Source organism: Phyllostomus discolor, chromosome 2 (genome assembly GCF_004126475.2).
Source record: "Phyllostomus discolor isolate MPI-MPIP mPhyDis1 chromosome 2, mPhyDis1.pri.v3, whole genome shotgun sequence".
Classification (NCBI taxonomy): domain Eukaryota; kingdom Metazoa; phylum Chordata; class Mammalia; order Chiroptera; family Phyllostomidae; genus Phyllostomus; species Phyllostomus discolor.
In genome coordinates, this window is record NC_040904.2 from 178,046,440 (window position 1) to 178,066,251 (window position 19,812).

Consider the following 19,812-nt stretch of genomic DNA (forward strand, 5'->3'; position numbering starts at 1 on the left):
GAGAGCCATCGACAGTCCAGGTGAAACAACTCTTTGTTTATGCAGGACTGTTCTATGCATTGCAAGATGGGGGTTTTTAAAAATAAATTTTACTTTTACGTTATTACAGTTTTCCCAACTTTTTTCTCCCTTTTATCCCCTCTCCTCCCTGTACCTTCCCACCCTCCAGCATTCCACCTTCCTTAGTTCATGTCCATGGGTTGTACATATAACTTCTTTGGCTTCTCTATTTCTTATACTATTCTTAGCCTCTCCCCACCTATTTTATGCATACCAATTATGCTTCTTATTCCTTGTACCTCCCCCCAAAATTCTTTCCCTCCTCCTCCCCCACCCCCTGAAAACCCTCCGTGTGATCTCCATTTCTTTGGTTCTGCTCCTGTTCTAATTGTTTGCTTAGTTTTTGTTTTTTAGGTTCAGTTGCTAGTAGTTATGAGTTTGTTGTCATTTTACTGTTCATAGTTTTTTATCTTCTTCTATTTCTTAGGTAACTTGCTTTAAAATTTCACATAATAAAGGCTTGGTAATGATGAACTCCTTTAACTTGACCTTATTTGAGAAGCACTTTATCTGCCTTTCCATTCTAAATGATAGCTTTGCTGGATAGAGTAACCTTGGATGTAGATCCTTGCCTTTCATGACTTGGAATACTTCTTTCCAGCCCCTTCTTGCCTGTAAGATAGTCTTATTGGGAACTCCTTTGTAGGTAACTGTGTCCTTTTCTCTTGCTGCTTTTAAGATTCTCTCCTTAACTTTAATTTTGGCTAATGTAGTTATGATGTGCCTTGGTGTATTCTTCCTTGGGTCCAACTTCTTTGGGACTCTCTGAGCTTCCCGGACTTCCTGGAAGTCTATTTTTTCCACTAGAATGGGAAAGTTTTCCTTCATTATTTGTTCAAATAAGTTTTCAATTTCTTGCTGTTGTTGTTCTTCTTCTGGCACCCCTATGATTCGGATTTTGAAGTGCTTAAAGTTGTCCCACAGGTTCCTAAGCCTCTCCTTGTTTTTTTGAATTCATTTCTTCATTCTGCTCCAGATAGATGTTTATTTCTTTCTTTTGTTCCAAATCATTGATTTGAGTCCCGGTTTCCTTCCCTTCACTGCTGGTTCCCTGTATATTTTGCTTTATTTCACTTTGTATAGTCTTCATATCTTCCTTCATTTTGCAGCTGGGCTCAGTCAGTTCTGTGATCATCCTGATTACCAGTGTTTTGAACTGTGCATCAGATAGGTTGTCTATCTCCTTGTCTCTTAGCTCTTTTTCTGGAGTTTTGATCTCTTCTTTCATTTGGGCCATATCTCTTTGTCTCAGTGCACCTGTTATGTTATAAGGAGATATTTGCCTTAGGTATTCACCAGGGTGGGAAAATCTTCTGCTGTGTGCATTGTGGCCCTGTCTGTGGGGGTGGGGGGTCCCAAGAGGGAACAATGCCACCCGCTTGCTCCACTCTAGCCCCACTTTCCAATGAACTCTCCTGTGAGACTGGGAGTTTCTCCCACCATGGAAACCCCTGCAGTATTTTACAGCTAGCTTTGAGTTTTTATTTTCCCGTTTAGCCAGCCCTCCCTCGCCTGCACATCCTCTCCACTTGGCTGCCTGTCTTTGTCTCTGCCCCTCCTACCGCTCTGGGTGAATGTGTCTTTAACTCCTTGGTCATCAGAGTTCCATGCAGTTTCATTTTCTGGCACTTCTAGTTGTTTATTGTACTTAGATTGGTTGTTATCCTCCTTCTGGTTGTGCTAGGAAGTGAGGGGTTTCTTCCTACACCTCATCTTGGCTGGAACCACATTGCAAGGTGTTTAACACCCCTAGCCCCTGCCCATTGTATGTAAGTGGTGACCCCAATTCCTAATGTGACTATCATGGAAATGCACCCCCCTTCTTCTCTGCTCCTCATGATCTTCTTGGTTGGTAGTTATTGATTAGGAATATGGACACTCTTTTCCTGTCTACCATTCTCTTTTCTCTAAGTTGATCCAAAAATCAGTGCTATTCATGCTACAAACGATTATTACAATCAGGATTCTACAAGTGCACTGATCTGTCACAGAAAGCTTTGAATGTCCTTATAACCTTGGATGTAGTTTTAAAAATTGCACGTGTCTGGAATTCCACTTGGTGTTGAGCATATCAGAAAGGCTTGGAGGAAATTGCTCTGGTGCCTGTGGGAATCATTCACTTTAGATGATGAAGGATTGACAGGCTTCTGAGTGAGTACTTGACAAAGTCCATTCCTACATTCTTAAAATGGAGAGGGTCACACGCCCTTCACATCTGAGAACACACGGTACGGGAGAAACAGATGGATATAAGATGACTTGAGTGTTCACTGGGTTAGTGATGAAGAAATAATGGGTGTTACTTTGACTGATGGGAGGGAGTCAAAGGCCATGAACAGCAGTGAAGAGAGTGATTTTTTGCAGGGTAAGTGATCCATATGAGAGAAGGAGAGCTGACAGCGTCAGCCTGGCGTGGGTTCATTAGGGCTATGGAGGGAGCCGGGTAAAACCCCCCAGCGGTCCTGTAGCTGACTCAGAAGCATTAAGTGTAGGCAGTGTAATAGGTGTGATGATGGCTATTTTCATACTCACCATCTCATTGTTCACATAAAAGCTGATTTGTTCTCAGAGAGGGTCAATGTGTTGTTAACCTTGTTGTTACTGAGAACGCCAACTAAAGCACAGACTGCGGTCAAAATCACACAGCTGGAAAGTCACCCGTGACTTCTGCCTCCCCATACAGTTATTTTTCCACTCCACTAAAGGACTTCCCCATCATCTGCCACAAAAACCGAAGTTCACCATGATCACCCCAAGCCTCTGAGAAAGGTTAAATTATGCTCATCATCTTCTACTTAAAAGAGCAAAGAAGTAGTTAATTCAGCCCATTCCCCAAACTGTTGAGGTAAATTCTCAGGAATCGGGAAGGTTTCAGCCATTTAAAATTACTCATTTCCTCAGGGTATCAGAGAGCATGGTTTTACCCTAAATTATCTTAGAAAACCAATTGGGCGGAATCCTGAGTCACTGCTGGAAGTCGTCCGTTATGAGAGGTCAGATAATTTAACTGTCCCTCCTTGGCGAGAGTGTCCCATTTCCCTAAATTGCATTCGAGGGTTTTTTCCAAGGCTGTCCATAGTGAGCAGCAAGGAGTACATTGCAAAAAGAAATGGGAAGATATCACAATTAAAGGAGCATGCCAATAAATAATCATCACCCAGGTGCAGTTAGTGACATGATGATTCCAATTTCATACCATGAAGGAACCAGGCACTTGAGAATGCCAGAGACTAATTAGGCTGAAAATGCTCTGCCAACTCCTAAAATGAAGTTTACTTTGGGTAATTTTTTTATTCCAGTGAAATTTGGGTTTTATGATTGAATTTTTTTCACAGTCATGTTTTTCTTTTGCATTCTTTTTTCTCAAAAGGAAATAGAAAATAAATATCTGACCTTAGCATAGTTAACCTCAAACAAAATTAATGTGTGAATGAGAATCAGACAAATCAATTCTGAAAAGAAATTGCAAACTGCAGCATATGATAGAATATTATTTGAGACAGTGAGATGCTTTATAAGGTACTCAAAGGATGAAAAATTAAAAGTATCATTAACTTTTGAAAAAACTGCATAAAATTTAAAGTAAATGACTGAAAGAAAATTTAAAACCACAATTCAGCCATATACATCTCATATCTGTAGATCTTTGGTTGTGGTTAAAACTTAAGAACAGTGGATCAGAGAGCGCGTATACAGGTCTTATACACTGAGAGTTGTTGATTGTAGATTGCCTTGCGTAACACCGTGCTTCTCAGAGACACCATGATTTTGTATGGCAGGAGGCAAATTTTTTCAGTGAATGAGAATCTCTCAGCAACTGCATTTCCTGCATCTATTTCACTTCTGTCACTGAGCAGTAGTTCTGAAGAGATCACAGTTGAATGGATTGGTCAAAGGCAAAAAAAGAGAGAGAGCATATATTCAAGATGGAAGCTCTAATTTGTGTTTATTTGTTCATGGTGGAATGATTCATGTGTTGTTTGGGAAAACAGATTTACAGGAACTGTCTGCCTTCTTACCACTTAAGAACATAAGGACTTCTGAGATACTTCTTTGTTTTCTAGTAACCTATTGCTTAATTCTTCCAGCATCCCTTTCCTCAGCTATAAAATAATGAAATAATTTTAATTAAAGAACTAAGAAGGCCACATGAGATAATGTATGAAAAAGCCCTCTAAAATAAAAAAAAATGTCATGAATACATCCTGGCTCTTTTGAGACCCATTTTCTTTTGTTCCTGCCTTCTGTTTTTCACTTAGGCTCCTGTTCTTGTTAACGTATTGTTGATGTTCATTCTTCCCAGAGAAGGTGACTGGGAATGGAGGGGAATAATAATGTTCTTACCTATCTACTTTGTTAATTCTGCCAAGAGATAAAAATGAAGAACCCCTTAAATGCTCAAATGGATGTGTGTTTATCACAAATGTAAATTATCCAATAATTGAAAAACATCTCTTCAGTTCATGGAACTGTACCTCTCTGTCTAGATTTCTTTTTTAAAGAGGAAAAATATACTGCCTAATACCCCAGAACTATTTGACAACATGACACCTTTTCTGTATAATAAATTTTAAAAACTTAATTCACCAAAATAAAAACAGTAAAGAAATAGCAAGAGCCCCCATAAACAATGCAAGTGGTAAATAAAACTGAGAAAGAAAATCCAGTTGCATTGGTTTTTGAAAAGTAGGCCCGGCAGTCACCACACTGCTGCAGTGCAGTGAAGCTTTTGTTGAAGATTTTCTTTTCTAAATGGGAAACGGAATAATTGCTAACAGACCTTTTGTAAAACATACCTGTAGAAGTTAGAGTCAAGATGGGCCTAATTTATTCAAGATGGGCTTAATTTATTCTGACAGTTGCTATAGTTACCTAGACATTCCCCTAAATTATTCATATTTTAAATAGAAAATTCCCTCCATGCTGTCCCCCCACGACCTCAGGGTTGACTCAGACTCAAGTAAATAAACTTGTGTTTATTTCAAAAGTAAACACATAAACCTGGCTGGTGTGGCTCAGTGGATTGAGCACCAGCCTGTAAACCAAAGGGTCACTGGTTGGATTCCCAGTCAGGGCACATGCCTGGGTTGCAGGCCAGGTCCCCAGTAAGGGGAGTACAAGAGGCAACCACGCATTGATGTTTCTCTCCCTCTCTTTCTCCCTCCCTTCACCTCTCTCTAAAAATAAATAAATGAAATCTTTTAAAAAAGTAAACACAAGATTTGTTCTTGCATAGGTCTTCAGTACACAAGAGAAGAGTATCTGTTTTAGGAAAATATCTACATCTATATAAAAATCAAAATAAAAAATGATATTTTTATTCTGACCTGGTTGTTGAAGAATCCTATTAATGAAATTCATCTTTGTTTCATAAATGATCCAATGCTTGTTTGCGATTAAGTCAACCTAAATCAGATAGCCAGTGAGACAAGATATTACTAGAAGACCCTTACTATTACCAGGAATAGTAATAGTATTATCCAGGAATAAATACCTATTCATTTTCCAGGTGGAGGACTTTTCATGGTAACAGACTCAGCAATCACCTTAAATGCCAGCAATCGTCTTGGAGGTGTCAGGCCTCTGTTAATTAACGTAGAACCTTTTTTCCGACTGCTGCTGCCAGAAAACCCTCTCCTCTGCCTCCTGGTTCTGCAGCCTTGAAGGACAGGCACACTAAAGGGTTTTACTTTCTCACTACTCACTTCTGGTTTTAAGAGTTCTGTGTGGACTTACATTCGGTTTCTGATTTGACAAAAAAAATGAGAAGGAGAGAGAAACATTTTTGTAGTCAGTGAACTTTGAAAGTGCATGCTGTTCCTTTAAATGACAGTGGGCTGGTGAGTGATTACAAAGTGCAAAAAGGAGGGCTGAGAACCAGCTGGAGAGTGCCAGCTGTTCCACAGTGCGGGGAGAACTCGGGCACGGAGGTGAGCCTGCTGTGGACGCGCTCGCTGAATTTACCGTCCTTGTCCATAGTTTGTGCTTTCACCTCAGCCCTGTATTTTGAGAGCTTCAAAGCCGAAAGAAATACAGGAAAGATCAAGTTTATGAAGCTACCTCTTCTGAGAAGGCAGATGTCTTGGGATGCTTTTTATCACTGTTTGTCATCAGGGAAATGATGAGAATTATTCTCACTGTGTTCACTAGACATCTCTTAAATCATTTGGAAGTCACAGAGCTTTACACAACATAAAAGAAAAAAAAGTTCCTTTAGAAGAATTTGAGCCCCGGCCCTGGCTGTAATGTACCCTCCGAAACCACTTCCAAAATAATTCTTAGGCACAAGCTTCCCAGGAGACTTCTGGGTATGGAGCAAACAGGCAGGTACAGGAGCATTTTATTTTTGTCTCTCCTCACAGCTCTGATATCCTGTAGTGGCATCTCACAGAGAGCAAGAAAACTTGCTATGTCTCCGGAACTGTGAGACTGGGTATGAAGGGGCTAGGACCAGGGACTCTAAAGTTGTCTTTGCTAATTAAAGGTCACCAAAGGGAAACAAACAGCAGCACTTGTCTGGCCTGGTGTATTTTCTTTTCCCCACTTCCTCTCATAATATATCTTTCTCTACAGCCTTCAAAGCCATTGTGAATAATCAGGGCCTTTAAGCTTTGAGAGGATGTAACATTCATTTGAATTGATTCTACTCCTTGTCTGTCAAGAGAAGCATTACCCAAAATATCTTTTTAAAAACACAAGTTCTGAAGTTCTGAGGGATGTTCATCGCTGTTCAGTGAGGGAGTAGGGAAAGGAGGATGGCACAGGAAAATAAACTTAGGAAGCTCCAGTTAATCAAAGATTTGAAATAAAAAGTTCTGCAACTTGTCTTTTTGGCCCTTTAATAGCAACCCCTTCTGTCCCAGAATTAAATTGATCTTCTTAGAACATACAGAACAGGGTGGGAGGGCATTTGATTGTCAGGAGACTTGACAAGAACAGATCCGATTTTTATTACTTGGGCATTACCTTGGCTTTCCCACATTAAAAGCCGGCTCCACAGCCTTATTCAAAGTACTCAGGGTGACAGAGATGGAGTGAACCTCTGAGCGGCTAAATATGTCCACTCTAAATGCAGCAGAAACAGCTAAACCGTGTTGCTGTGCTGATTTGCCTTCTTTATAGCTTGAGTTAAGGACAAAAAATTGATTCCCTTTCTTCCTTAATCAGCACAAATTTGGTTTACTGATATATACCCAATCCTTTGCACTGGCTTTTGAACACCAAAAGCATTATTTTCACTTCATTGTGCATTATTTAATTTTTTGATATTGTTTGTTTGTCAGGATTTTTATTGTGACAACTGTCAGGCCAGGTGGTACCAAAGTGCAGAAGGAGAGGGAGATCAGATAACATGGAAAAAGAGAGTCAAGAGGGATGATTATTTGGGGATAAAGTTTTTTTCATGGAGAGACATGTACCACCTTTTCTAAATGGTGAGGGTCTAACTGATGCTCCAGTCCAAATGTGGTTGTGAAGACGTCTCACCCAGGGAACTCCCAGCATCCTGTGGGAATAGTAGGCACTGCAGAGGCAGCTGGCCAGCAGTCCCGCCAGGACAGAAACTCAGCACCCGAGGCAAAGAGAATTTTCTATTAAAGCAAATTGAAAGTAATTTTAATCTCCAAAGGATTAAAATTTATTTAACTCCTATAGACTCACATACTATTTGCCTTTGCACTGTTTGGGAGTTATTTACTTAGGGCAGTAAATGTCAAACATATGCTTCCCTGCCTTATGTATATGCTTGAAACTGTAAAAATAGTTCACCATTAAGATTTGGCATAATAAAGAAAAACAAAGCTGGAGGCACCATGTGCCATTTCAAACTATATTAGAAAGCTATAGTAATCAAAATGGTACAGTATTGTTTTATAAAAAAAAGATACAGTGGTCAATTGAAGAGAATAGAGAGCCCAGAAGTAAACCCATACATCTGTGGTCAATTAATTTACTACAAAGGAACCAAAAATACACAATGTGAAAAGGAGTCTTTTTAATAAATGGTGTTGGGAAAATTGGACAGCATATGCAAAAGAATGAAACTGGACCATTGTTTTACACCATACACAAAAATTAACAAAATTAATTAAAAACAAATGTAAGACCAAAACCCATAAAACTCCTAGAGGAAAACATAGGCTGTAAGCTCCTTGACACCAGTCTTAGCAATGATTTTTTTTTTGGGGGGGGGGGTGGATTTGACAGTAAAAGCGAAGGCAACAATAGTAAAACTAAATGAGTAGGACTACACAAAACTAAAATGCTTTTGCACAGCAAAGGAAACCATTGATAAAATAAAAAAGCAACCTTCTGAATGTGAGAAAATATTTGCAAATCATATATCTGATAAAAATTTAATACCTAAAATATGTAAAGAGCCCATACAAGTCAAGAACAAAAAAAATCCAGTTAAAATAACTGGCAAAGAATCTGAATAGACATTTTTCCAAATAAGACATACGGATGGCCAACAGGTACATGAAAAGATGCTCAACATTATTAATCATCGAGGGGAAGCAAAACTACAATGATATATCACCTCATATCTGTTAGTATGGCTAATATTTTTAAATCATTTTTCATTTTTCAATTACAGTTGTCACAATATTATAGTAGGTTTGGGGATACAACCCAGTGATTAGACATGTATAATATACCCATGTTTAATGCACATCCTTACTTTTCCCTCAAAAATTTGGGCAAAAAAGTGCACATTATACATGGCAAAATACGTTAAGTCCATGTGTGGACCTTTTAAGAGGAATGCGTGGGAATCTAGAAGCCCCCCGTCTTACTCGTTCACAGTATATGCTGACTTTTACAGCAAAAATTGTGGGGACTTATCTTCCTGACACTGGAATCCTGGGCTGAGGGAACTGGTGTTGGGCTGGGACCCCTCGCTCCTTAGCAGGGACCTCTTAAGCCTAGATACCACTCCCAGTTTTTATCTGCCACACATGAGCGTGGGACCAGCCCGCTCCATGTCTCCACTTTTCCTGCCTGTCTGGATGTGGCTTCTTCTTTACATACTTAGTTGTAGGCCTTCTGTTCAGCTAGGTTTCAGGTGGTTCTGAATGATGATTGTTCTATAGTTGGGTTGTAATTTTGATGTGGTTATGGGCCGAGAGGAGTACTGCATTTACCTATGCTGCCATCTTGACCTGAAACCCAGAATGGTAGTATTCAGAAAATAGCTAATAAATAACAAGTGTTGGTAAGGATATGGAGAAAAGGAAATGTAAATTAATGCAGCCATTCTGAAAAATAGTATGGAGGTTTCTCAAAAAATTAAAAATAGAACTACCGTGTGACTCAGCAATTCCAGTTGTTGGAATATAGCCAAAGGAAATGAGAACCCTATGATAGAGAGCCATCCGCAACCCCGTATTCATAGCAGCACTACTTACAAAGCCAAGATATGGAAACAGAACACATGTTTAAAGAAGTTATGGTGTGTATATTATTCATCCATTAAAAAAGAAGGAAATCTGCATTTTGTGACAACATGACACTGCTAAGTGAAATAAGTCTGACAGAGAAAGACAAATACAGCAGGTCCTTGCACAACATCATTTCGGTCAGTGAGGTTTAGTTATAATGTTAATGAGATACCTCAGGAGCTTACCTCTTGTTTATAGCAATTATTCAATGGTAAAATTGGTTTCATTATAATAGATTCACTAAAAATTGCCGAACCTATTGGCAATGTTAAATGAGGGCTTAGCATACTGTATGATCTCACCTACATGTCAAATGTGAAGAAAAAAACAACAAGTATAGAAAAAGATATCAGATTTGTGGTTACCAGAGCTGGGGTATTGGGTGAAGGTGGTCTACAAACTTCTAGTAATAAGGTAAATGAGTACTAGGGGTGACTATAGCTAATACTGCTGTATGACACACATGTCAGTTGTTAAGTGAGTAGATCTAAGAGCTCTCTTCACAAGGAAAACATTTCTTTTTCTTTTGTATCTATATGAGACGATGGATGCTAACTAAACATATCATGGCAGTCATTTCACAGTATATGTAAGTCAAACTCTTATACTGTATAGCTGAAACTTACACAGTGCTTATGTCAATTATATCTCAGTAGAATTGGATTTTAAAAGCTTGACATAGACATACCATTAAAATAAAGAATTCAGTGTTTCATTTTCGCCGTGCCACACCCGGGGGGAGAGGGAGGGTAGGACAAGCAAACTGTGCCCCACTTAGAAGTTTTGAACAATCATGCTTTAAAATGTCAAATTTTCCAGGTTGTATCCACGCCATGCAAGTGCCCTGAACAACCTTGGAACACTGACGAGAAACACGGCAGAGGCGCAGATGTACTATCAGAGGGCTCTCCAGCTAAGCCCGCAGCACAGCCGCGCTCTGTTCAATCTCGGGAATCTCCTTAAGTAAGTGGCTTGTGTACCTTTGGTCGGGTGGCCTTGTGATTCCCAGAAATCCTTTCTTCTCAGCACTTACTCAATTATGCTATTGTCTCGTCTTCCAAGAGTGGAATAATTAGGGATCTTGAGCTTTGAGAAGATTCAATATTCATCTGATTAATTCTGTCCCTTATCAGTCAAGAAGAGTATTTTCTAGAATGTCTTTCGGGAAGTGTTAGCTCTGGGAGATGTTCACAGTGCCTGCAGAGAGGTGGAATTAGGGAAGGATGACATGGCCAAATAAACTCAGGAAATGCTGAATTAAACTAAGGACAGTTCCTTTAATGCAAGAATTTCTAATGTGCTAAAGGTCCTGTGAACCCTCAAGGGGGGAATATGGAACACAGCATCTTCCAAGTCAGTCTTTTTTCGGTAGGGCATTTCCCAAGTACGTCATGAGTATACTTCGGGGAAAGTGCTGGTGTGGGAAAAGCAGTCTGCTCTGCAGGTATAACCAAATGTCCTAACCACAACTCTGCCCCGTTTGTACTGTAGGTAAGGAACCAAGGGAGGTGTGCCTGGAATTAGTAATGAGTGAAGTAACTCTTTAAAGAAGGCCTGTTGGGCATAATCACTGGTGATGGCTTTTCACTCACTGCCCTGTAAAAGGTTAATAGTGCAATTAGTGTCACAGAAGACGAACACAAAGGGGTGCTTTTGCATCTTGCACTTTTAGGAATAGGAAGTCTAGGCACGGAATGTTGGTGATGGTGCTGGCAATGATCATTGAACGTCTAAACTCAAAAACTAGGTTGAAAGCATTAGAAGTGGGCATTAAAGGTAAAAATATGGCTGGAATCAGGTTGTAGGGGTGTATTTATCTGTACTTGTTAGGATCCGACAATGTGTACACATGCTGAATTGGCTTCCGTGTCTCTAAAGCTCTAGCGAGCACGTTTGGTACCTTTGAGGTTAACGTTGTGCTGTGCTCTTTTATCATCTCCCGAACAGGATTGTCCTACCTGCCTCGGTAGCTTGTGTGATGCACCTGCTTCACCTTCCTGTTTACTCCTTAGATATTCCTTATACATATAGACGTTGCTACTCAGTGTTCCCTTTAAAAATAAGAACAAATCAAATGTTTGGGGGGAAATGAGTTCTAATTGTAGATAACTAGCTATAGGGTGTGTTTACTTTACTCTTTTTATAAACTCTTAGTTCTTTATGTGAACATCTAAGGACTTATTTTTTTAAGTCATTGTTACAATACATCTGTATGTGCCCTAACTTAGAGCCCAAATAACTTCACATCTGGGTAAAAGCCTACCCAGTATTTGGGTGGGGGGAACCCATGGATAATATAGTACTGATTTCAAAAATTATGTAAATGAGTATTTTTCCCCCAAATTTTAGCTTCACTGGCCTCTATATAAAGTGCTGTTTCTTGTTAGGAGTGATAGCCTGCAGTTATGATTATCATAATGTGCTGGATGTGCCTCGATTTGAAAATGATGGCAGAAATTTTTTAAAAATTTCATCTGGTCAGGACCTGAACAAGAGAGGTACACTCTAACCTTCCGTTTTCAATTCTCCTATGATTACCCCTGACTGTTATCTTGAATTAGTACATGTGGGTTAAAAGTACAAGGAAATATTTTTTGGAGCATGGTGATGACTGCTTTTCACAGCAGGAGGGACTCCTGGTACCCGACAGAGGACTGCTTCCCTTTCAGTAAAATCAGCTCTTGATTGTCACCCAAACCAGCAATAATGCGTTACATTTGCAGAGGATTGCAGCACCCTGAGTGCTCTTGTAATGAGACCCTCCCAGGAATGGGTGGGTCAAGGTCCCAGCCCAAGGACCAGTCAAGGTCCCAGCCAGTTAAGTGTCTGTGCAAAGCCACGCTGTCCAACGGCTGCGCTTTCACATTATGCCAGAGAGCAAAGTGGCTGCATCTGTGTAGATTATTCTCAGAATCCAGTAGAATAAAATTATCATAACAGCTAACATTTATGTAATGCTTTCCAGTTTACAGATGTGTTTTTACATCCATTACTTAATCTTCAAAACAAATTGCTGTGAGAGGTATTATGATTCCCATCCCCATTTTGCAGATGAGAAAACCAAGATTTGGAGATTTCTTCTGACCTTGGTTTAGGCTGAGGCAGACCCAAGATTGAATTCCTGCCCTCAGACTTTTATCCTGTTCATGTTCCACTACCCCTACTGCTCAAATAACTCTTATATCCAAAAATTATCTAATATTTAGCTACTTAATGGTATGTGATTGCCTTTTGAGAGAAAGGTCCTTCCTGTTTTTCTTAAGCAAACCATAAAGGCTGTTTCCACTGTACCACTCCGTAGCAGAGAGAGGTGACTCACCAAGCAGCAGAGCCCATCCGCATTTGGATGATGCCAAGTTTTATTTTTGCTTTCCTTAGTGTTTTTCTGCTAAGTAGCAATGAGTCAAAGGTGAAAAGAGGAAAGAACACTACAAATTTGGTTTGGTTTGATCCATTTTACTATTTATTTAAGATTCATACTACATTTATTTCTCATTAGGCAGCTTTTTCTTTTAATCCTCACCCAAGGATTTGCTTATTGATTTTATAGAGAAGGGGAAGAGAGGGCGAGAGAGAGGGAGAGAAACATCCATGTGAGAAAGAAATATTGAGTGGTTGCCTCCCGTATGTATGCACCCCAACTGGGGACCAAACGTGCAACCTGGGCCTGTGACCTGACCAGGGATCAGACCCTCAGTCTTTTGGTTTGCAGGACGATGCTCCAACCAACTGAGCCACACAGACTATGGTTAGGCAGCTAACTGTTAAAAATTGTGCCCTTTTTTGTAATATAGAAATTAATGCTCCTTCTAAGAACTTAAGAGATCTCTACAGATATGAGCAGGTTAGATTGGAGTAGCATGGTGCTTAGGGAAGAAATAGAAAACCTGGGAATTGAACCTAGATCTGTCTGACCCAGTCCCCTCACTCTGTATCATCGCACTCTACTGCCCCCTTGTGGCTCACCTGAACTTGGATGCACCCTAAAGCAGGACTATGAGTGCGATGAACGATCAACCAACTGAAATATGAGTCAGAATTTGTAATTTAAAATTTTCAGGTGGCTGTATTTCATAACATAAAACATGTAAAATTAATTTTAACAATATGTTTTATTTTATCCTAATATATCCAAAATATTCTCATTTTAACATGTTATTGATCTTAAAAATTAATTTTATAACTGAACATGTAGAAATATTAATGAGATAGTACACGTTCTTTTATATAGTTAATCATTAAAACCCAGTATATATTTCACTCTTACAGGACATCTCAGACTACTTACATTTCAAGGGATCAACAGCCACATGTGGTTAGTGGCTACTATATTGGACAGCACAGACCTTAATTAATGCCCTTGACTTTGAGAGCAATGTGAGCCAGAAGTTCTAAATAAGATGTGTTTCTTTTAGAGAATCTTAGAAATCTTACAGTGCTGAGGATGAATTTTACTTGAAGTTTTGGAATTTTGTGACAGGCAGCCTCAGATCTGTTTCCAGTGGCAGACCCCCCTGAGCGCTATCCAAATACATCCGGCCTTTTTCAAGACCCCTCCACTGGACTCTGATCTATCACGAGTCTGTGGAGCACATTTACATGCAATGGGACAGGTTGATAAGGGACAACTTTCCATGCCAGTGTTCTTAATTTATATTATTGTTGGCCTTGCTTGGAACCTAACATGTAAAAGAAAATAGGCAAGAGTAGCCTAAACTTTTTGTGAATGAAAAGAGCAAAAGTCCCTGATGGCTGAAAAGAATATAATAGAATATTTAAATTCAGGGCATGAGGAAATATTTCTGTGACTGCTTTCTGTGTCTGTAATAGTTGCTGGAGTTTGAAACCGAATACGAAAAGAACCTCTTAAAGAATCACATTATACACCCCTCATTGCCAAAAGCACCTTCCATTCATATGATTAGCTATAGGTGTTACATGGGACTTATAATAAATCTTATCATCAAAACTCAGAAGAAAATGAAATAAAACATCCAATAATTAAACTGCATAGAAGATGAATTTGATAACAGCGTACATTTCATTTTCTTTAGTCCTATCCTTTAGAAAATTGAATATCTAGAGAATAGAAGAACCCAGAAAGCATAACCATTGTCTTTGAAATAAACTTAAATGTTAGTGATAAGTTTTCTTACAGCTTTGATACTAGCCACACCACATTTTATTTCATAAAAATGAATTTTTATACCCTCGAGATAGTAGTTTTCTCCTTCTCTGCTTCTCTGCTATTAACTGAAGCCCCAGAGAATCCAGAATGCCGCCCCATTGTATAAAGAAAAACATGTTCGGATCTTCCCACCGCATTAGGATTTTGACTTTGAGGGCACAAGTTCTGCATCCTCTCCTTGGAGTGAAGCCCTGCTCCCGCCCCCATGGTGACCTATTAGTCTCCGGGTTTCCTCCAACTTTACTTACCCGTAGTCTCAACCCCATTACAGTTCTTCCCCCTCATCTTCACTGAGCTCGCACCCGTCTCTCTCCCCGGGTCTCTTTCTCCCAGCTCTTTAGAAGCCCAGTCCAGCATCTCCCTCACTCATCTCCATCCTCATTGCCACCATCTCACAGTCTTCTGTACCCTATCCCCTCATCCCCGGGGGCTCGAGCACCAGAGCAATGACTTTCTCTTGCTCCCAGCCCATGCCGCCATTTGTAGCAAATGCAAAAATTACATTCATTGCCTGGTTTCTCTGCTGCCTGCATTGCAGGGCCCTCCAGTCCACCCTCCTTGGGCACTCACCCAATGGCCATGCCATGGGCTTTTTAATTGTGCTGATCTGTGCATTCAACACCTGAATTCCAAAATGTTCCTCTTTGACCTTAACCTCTTACTTCCGTCCACCTTCCCATCCTGCTTTCTGTCACTCCTGCTGACCTACTGATGGAGTGATGATTTATGACCTGCCACTTTCTAGCTCAGTTGTGTTCACTTCCTCTGGCCTTGTCCTTCACCATCATTAGAATCTCTGTGATTGTTATGTTCAGAGTTTATAGCCTATCTCTAATTTATCTGATCTCTTTTAGTTTTGCAGGTGAGATCGACTTAGACTCCTTCACACCTTAACTATCATTTGCTTGCCTGACTAGAGCCCCAACCTCAGGTCCTCCCATTGCTTGAATTTTGCTTTCCCTAGATTAGCATTTCTCAACATTTGTCATTATCACCTCACCCTTTTGAAGCATTTTTTTCTAATCACCTCCAACCCCAATTTAAAACCCAGGAATAAGATTTGTTAGGTGGGGTTGAGCATTGGGAGACCACACATCACTGTAACATCTAAGATGAGTTTTTTACTCTACCACCTGACATCTAAGAAGCAGTTTTCACCTCTATCAAGAATGTGCACCCTAGACTCCCATCTAATCTATCATGGGCTGGAGATGAAAAACACAAATCTGAGATAAATGCAACCCTTACAAAAAACTCTGAAGATAGCCATGTGGGGGGAAAATAAACAGGATAGGGTTGGAGCTAGAGCTGTTAGAGAGTCATCCTTTCTGGCCTTATAATATGTCTCAAGTATTTCCTGTCTTCCTGATGTGTGTTTCCTGTATCCTTGTTCCCCACTGCAGTGCCCACACACACACCCAGAAGATGGCATCGCCCCTTACTTTTACTAACGGTGTTCAAGTCACTCAGGGTGAATTTTTTTGCAGCTTCCTTTCTGCCTACCTCAAAATTTCCTGCATTCTCAGACTACCTCTTCTTCAGTTCTTTTGTGGGAGAAAGAATTGCCTTGCCTCACTCATAAGGCACCTGTTCACACCTGTGTTTGTGTGTTTTTTTTTAAATTGAGGCATAATTAACATATAAAAAGTCCACAAACCTCAAGTAATGAGTTTTGATATTTAACATACTCTTGTAGTTACCCCAAAAATAACACATAGAATAATTTCATCAACCCAGAAACACCCTTCATACTTCTCTTGAGTAATTTTCCTCTCCTGTGAGGCCATTGTTCTGATATTTTTTTCCCATAAAGTAGTGTAGCCTGTTTTAGAGCTTCATTTACAGGTGATCAGTACTCTGGTTTCTCTTCAAGACTGCATAAATCTTTCACCTTTTACAGGTGATCATTTGCTATGTACATTTTTGCTCTCTGAATAGTTTTGCTTAGCATAATTTTTGAGTCTTATCCATGTTATTACATACTATCTTCTTTATTGCTGAGTAGTATAAATGTAAAAATTTGTATAATTATACATATCCCATTGTATAAATATGAGGTAAGTTGTTATTTTCCATGGGTAGATATTTGGTTTGTTTATAGGTTGGAGTTGTTATGAATATTCAAGTTGTGAATATTCACATCCCAGTCTTCGTATGTTCATTTTTGGGGTAAATATCTAGGAGTGGAATTGTGGATAATTGTATCTTTACTGTTTTAAGAAAGTGCCAAACAGTTCTTCAGAGTAATCGTAACACATTCCAGCAATGGTGAGCGGTCCCTTTGCTTCACACCCTAACATTTGCTGTTGTCAGCGTTTCTTATTTCAGCCCCAATTACTCATTAGTGTAAAATCCACATGTTCTTGATGCTATTTCTTCCCCGTCCCCCCATCCGTTATCACGGGCTCCCTCCCGGTCTTCAGATTCTTCCCATTCCACAGATGTCTGACCCCTAGCGACTCTTCCTCAGTTTAGTTACTCCCTCCAGTTGTTCCCCTGAGTCCTTCCTTTCTCTGACCAAACTGACAAGAGGAATGGGTAGCACATGGCGCCTCTTCCGCCCACCTGTCCTTTCAGCATTCCAGCGGAGCTGCTGTCCTGTGCATCAGCTGTGAAATTCGAAGGCTGTCTCAGCTCTCACTCCCCTTGATTTCTCTGAAGTGAAGAGTATCACACTGTCGACCACCTGCCACTGCTTTTGAAGTGCTTTATCTCATTGTTATATCACAATACATTATTTTTCTCTTCTGTTGCCAATATCTACTCTTCTTCCACCCTCCCTGTGAATTTGGGAGCACCTGAGAAATTCATTGACTATCTATTACAGACCCACATAGAGTCGACATGCCGTAGCATTCAAGACTTTCCACAATCCTGCCACTTTCCTCCTCCTTTTCTACTGTTCTCCCACACTGTGTGGACCCAGATGCTAAGCCAACACTGAGTACTTGTCAGTGTATGAGAAACTACAGTGTATTGCAAACTACATTCTGGAAAAATATGACAAAAGGTTTTAAAGTGAAAACTCTTCTAGTTCGTCTGATCTCTGTTTTACTTGCATTTTTATATTCAATGTCTTACAAAACTGAATTATCTGAGAAATGATGAGAATGTTTACCTACTTCCTCAAGATTTTGGAGTTATTTGTATATAAACAGATGGCTAATTGTGAAAATATTTTTGTAAGTATCTCTCCCTCACCAAAACTGTACTCATTTAGGCTGTGATTACTAATGAATCGGGCATGGGTAAGTTGTTTTAAATCCGTAGTGCGGTCAGCAAGGTCCCTTTTCTCAATCCTTTCTTTTGCCCTGATGGCTGCAATGAACACAGTTGAGGCCACAAGCCGGCTCTGCACAGGAGGCACCGTGGGAGAGAGCGAGCTCTCAGGAACCGCTGGCTCTGTTTACCTTCTCTTGAAGACACTGGGATGTCATCATTTTCCCTCCTTGCATAAATATTTGAGACAGTGTCATTGAAAGGGCTGGCCTGCTTTGTGAAGTACTGGAGTTTTTAGCAGTCCCCTTTGCCCTGAAAAGAACTTTTCCACCTCCTTACACCTCATCACCTGTCCTGGATTCATTTGCCATTTGGTTCCCTTAAGCTCCTGTGCTGGCGAATGACTTAGAACAACTCTTAACTTGGAGTATACGTAAAGAAGATGCAACTCAATTTAAAAAGAAATGAGGGTAATCATTGGAAATTTCTTCTTGGACATATTGTCTTACTTCAGGGGACCAGGCACCTCAACTTTTTTAAATCTTAAATCCTGTAGGAGATCAGCTTTGCCCTGACACAGAGGTTAATTTGGACTATAAGTGGTTAGAGATCATTAAAAGGTGTTCAAATCTAAAAATGCTCTGAAAGTCCAGGAGGAGAACTTCAAAGGACAGAAAGAGGCAGTGCACGCTTGCTGTGCTGCCTGTGGCCCACTCTTGCCTGTGGCCCGCAGCCCCTGTCTGGGAAGCCGTGTGGGGAAGTCAAACCTCCCTGAAGGCTCCTTCCTTCTTCGTGACTCCTCCCAGCTCTGCCAGCCTCCCTCCCATGTTCCACTCTCTCCAGCAGGCCCAGCATGGGACTGTCCCACTTCCTGCGTCCTGCGGTGCCGCCTGTCTGCTGGCAGCCTTGCAGGGCTCACTGCCCTCAACCTTTCTGCTGCCTCTCCTGCCAAGTGACAAGAACAATAGTAACTGACTCTTGAATGACAAATGCAGAGTGCTTCCTCATGGCTCCAGATCCTGCCCACTCAGGGCTCATGGAAGGCTACCACCATCACTCCCCTGTTACAGGTGGGCACACAGGGAGGTGGGGCCACGGGCAGTAAGCTGTGAGGTGGGACGTCTACAGCCAGTGCTTTCCCTCCGTCTGGCTGGGCGCCATGCCAGCCTCAGGCCCAGGAGCTGCAGAGTGTAGCGAGTGTGGATCTCAGCTCTATAATGGAGTAGTCTGCAGCCTAGGAAAACGATTTTGTTTTGCAGTGCCTCCAACTACTCATTCATAAACTGGAAATATCAGTAGTAACTGCATCCTTCATGAGTACTAAACACAAGAATGTATGGAAATACTTAACAGGACCTAGCCGCCAATAAAGAAGAAATAAGTTTTAGTGATTATTAATTCTTACTAGCCCAGGGACATAATTTCTCACTTCTAATCTGAAGCCGAAGTTCTTAGAATACAATCAATTATGAATGAGAAGGAGCTAATACATTTTCTAGCCCTGCAGTTGAACAGCTCTTGGGGCAATGTTCAACCACCTTGAGGCTCCATTTGCTGCTGTTCTAAATGAGGGACGGGAGAATCTGTGGTTTTAATGAGGACTCCAAGTTTCCCATCTCTTAACTGCAGTGTTAGTACAAGACCAGAAAGGAACTGGAAGTCCCTTTTCTTTTCAGAGGCAACACTTGCGTTCGAACAGCATCGTGCCTGTGCTGAGAAATCAGCCAGTGAATCTTCCCGCAGAAACTCTGGGTGGCGGCCTGAGTGGAGGGTGGGGAAGGAGCCAGTGGAGCTCACATTTCCTACGCCGTCCATCCCCTGTGCTAGACACTCTGCTAAGTGCACTGCCCAAGCACACTGCTCATGTGTGTTTATTTCCCCCTTGAAGGAAGCTGGGGAGGGAGA

General features: G+C 40.7%; 1 protein-coding gene across 2 annotated transcripts in view; it reads left to right on the forward strand.

The window, feature by feature from the left end:
* Nucleotides 1-19,812, forward strand: part of TMTC1 (transmembrane O-mannosyltransferase targeting cadherins 1) — a 234,511-nt gene that overhangs the window by 177,447 nt on the left and 37,252 nt on the right. For both annotated transcript variants that reach the window (XM_036019208.1, XM_028533351.2), the window contains exon 12: nucleotides 10,320-10,463. In XM_036019208.1, coding sequence (XP_035875101.1) covers nucleotides 10,320-10,463 — 144 coding nt within the window. The remainder of the gene's footprint in view (nucleotides 1-10,319; nucleotides 10,464-19,812) is intronic.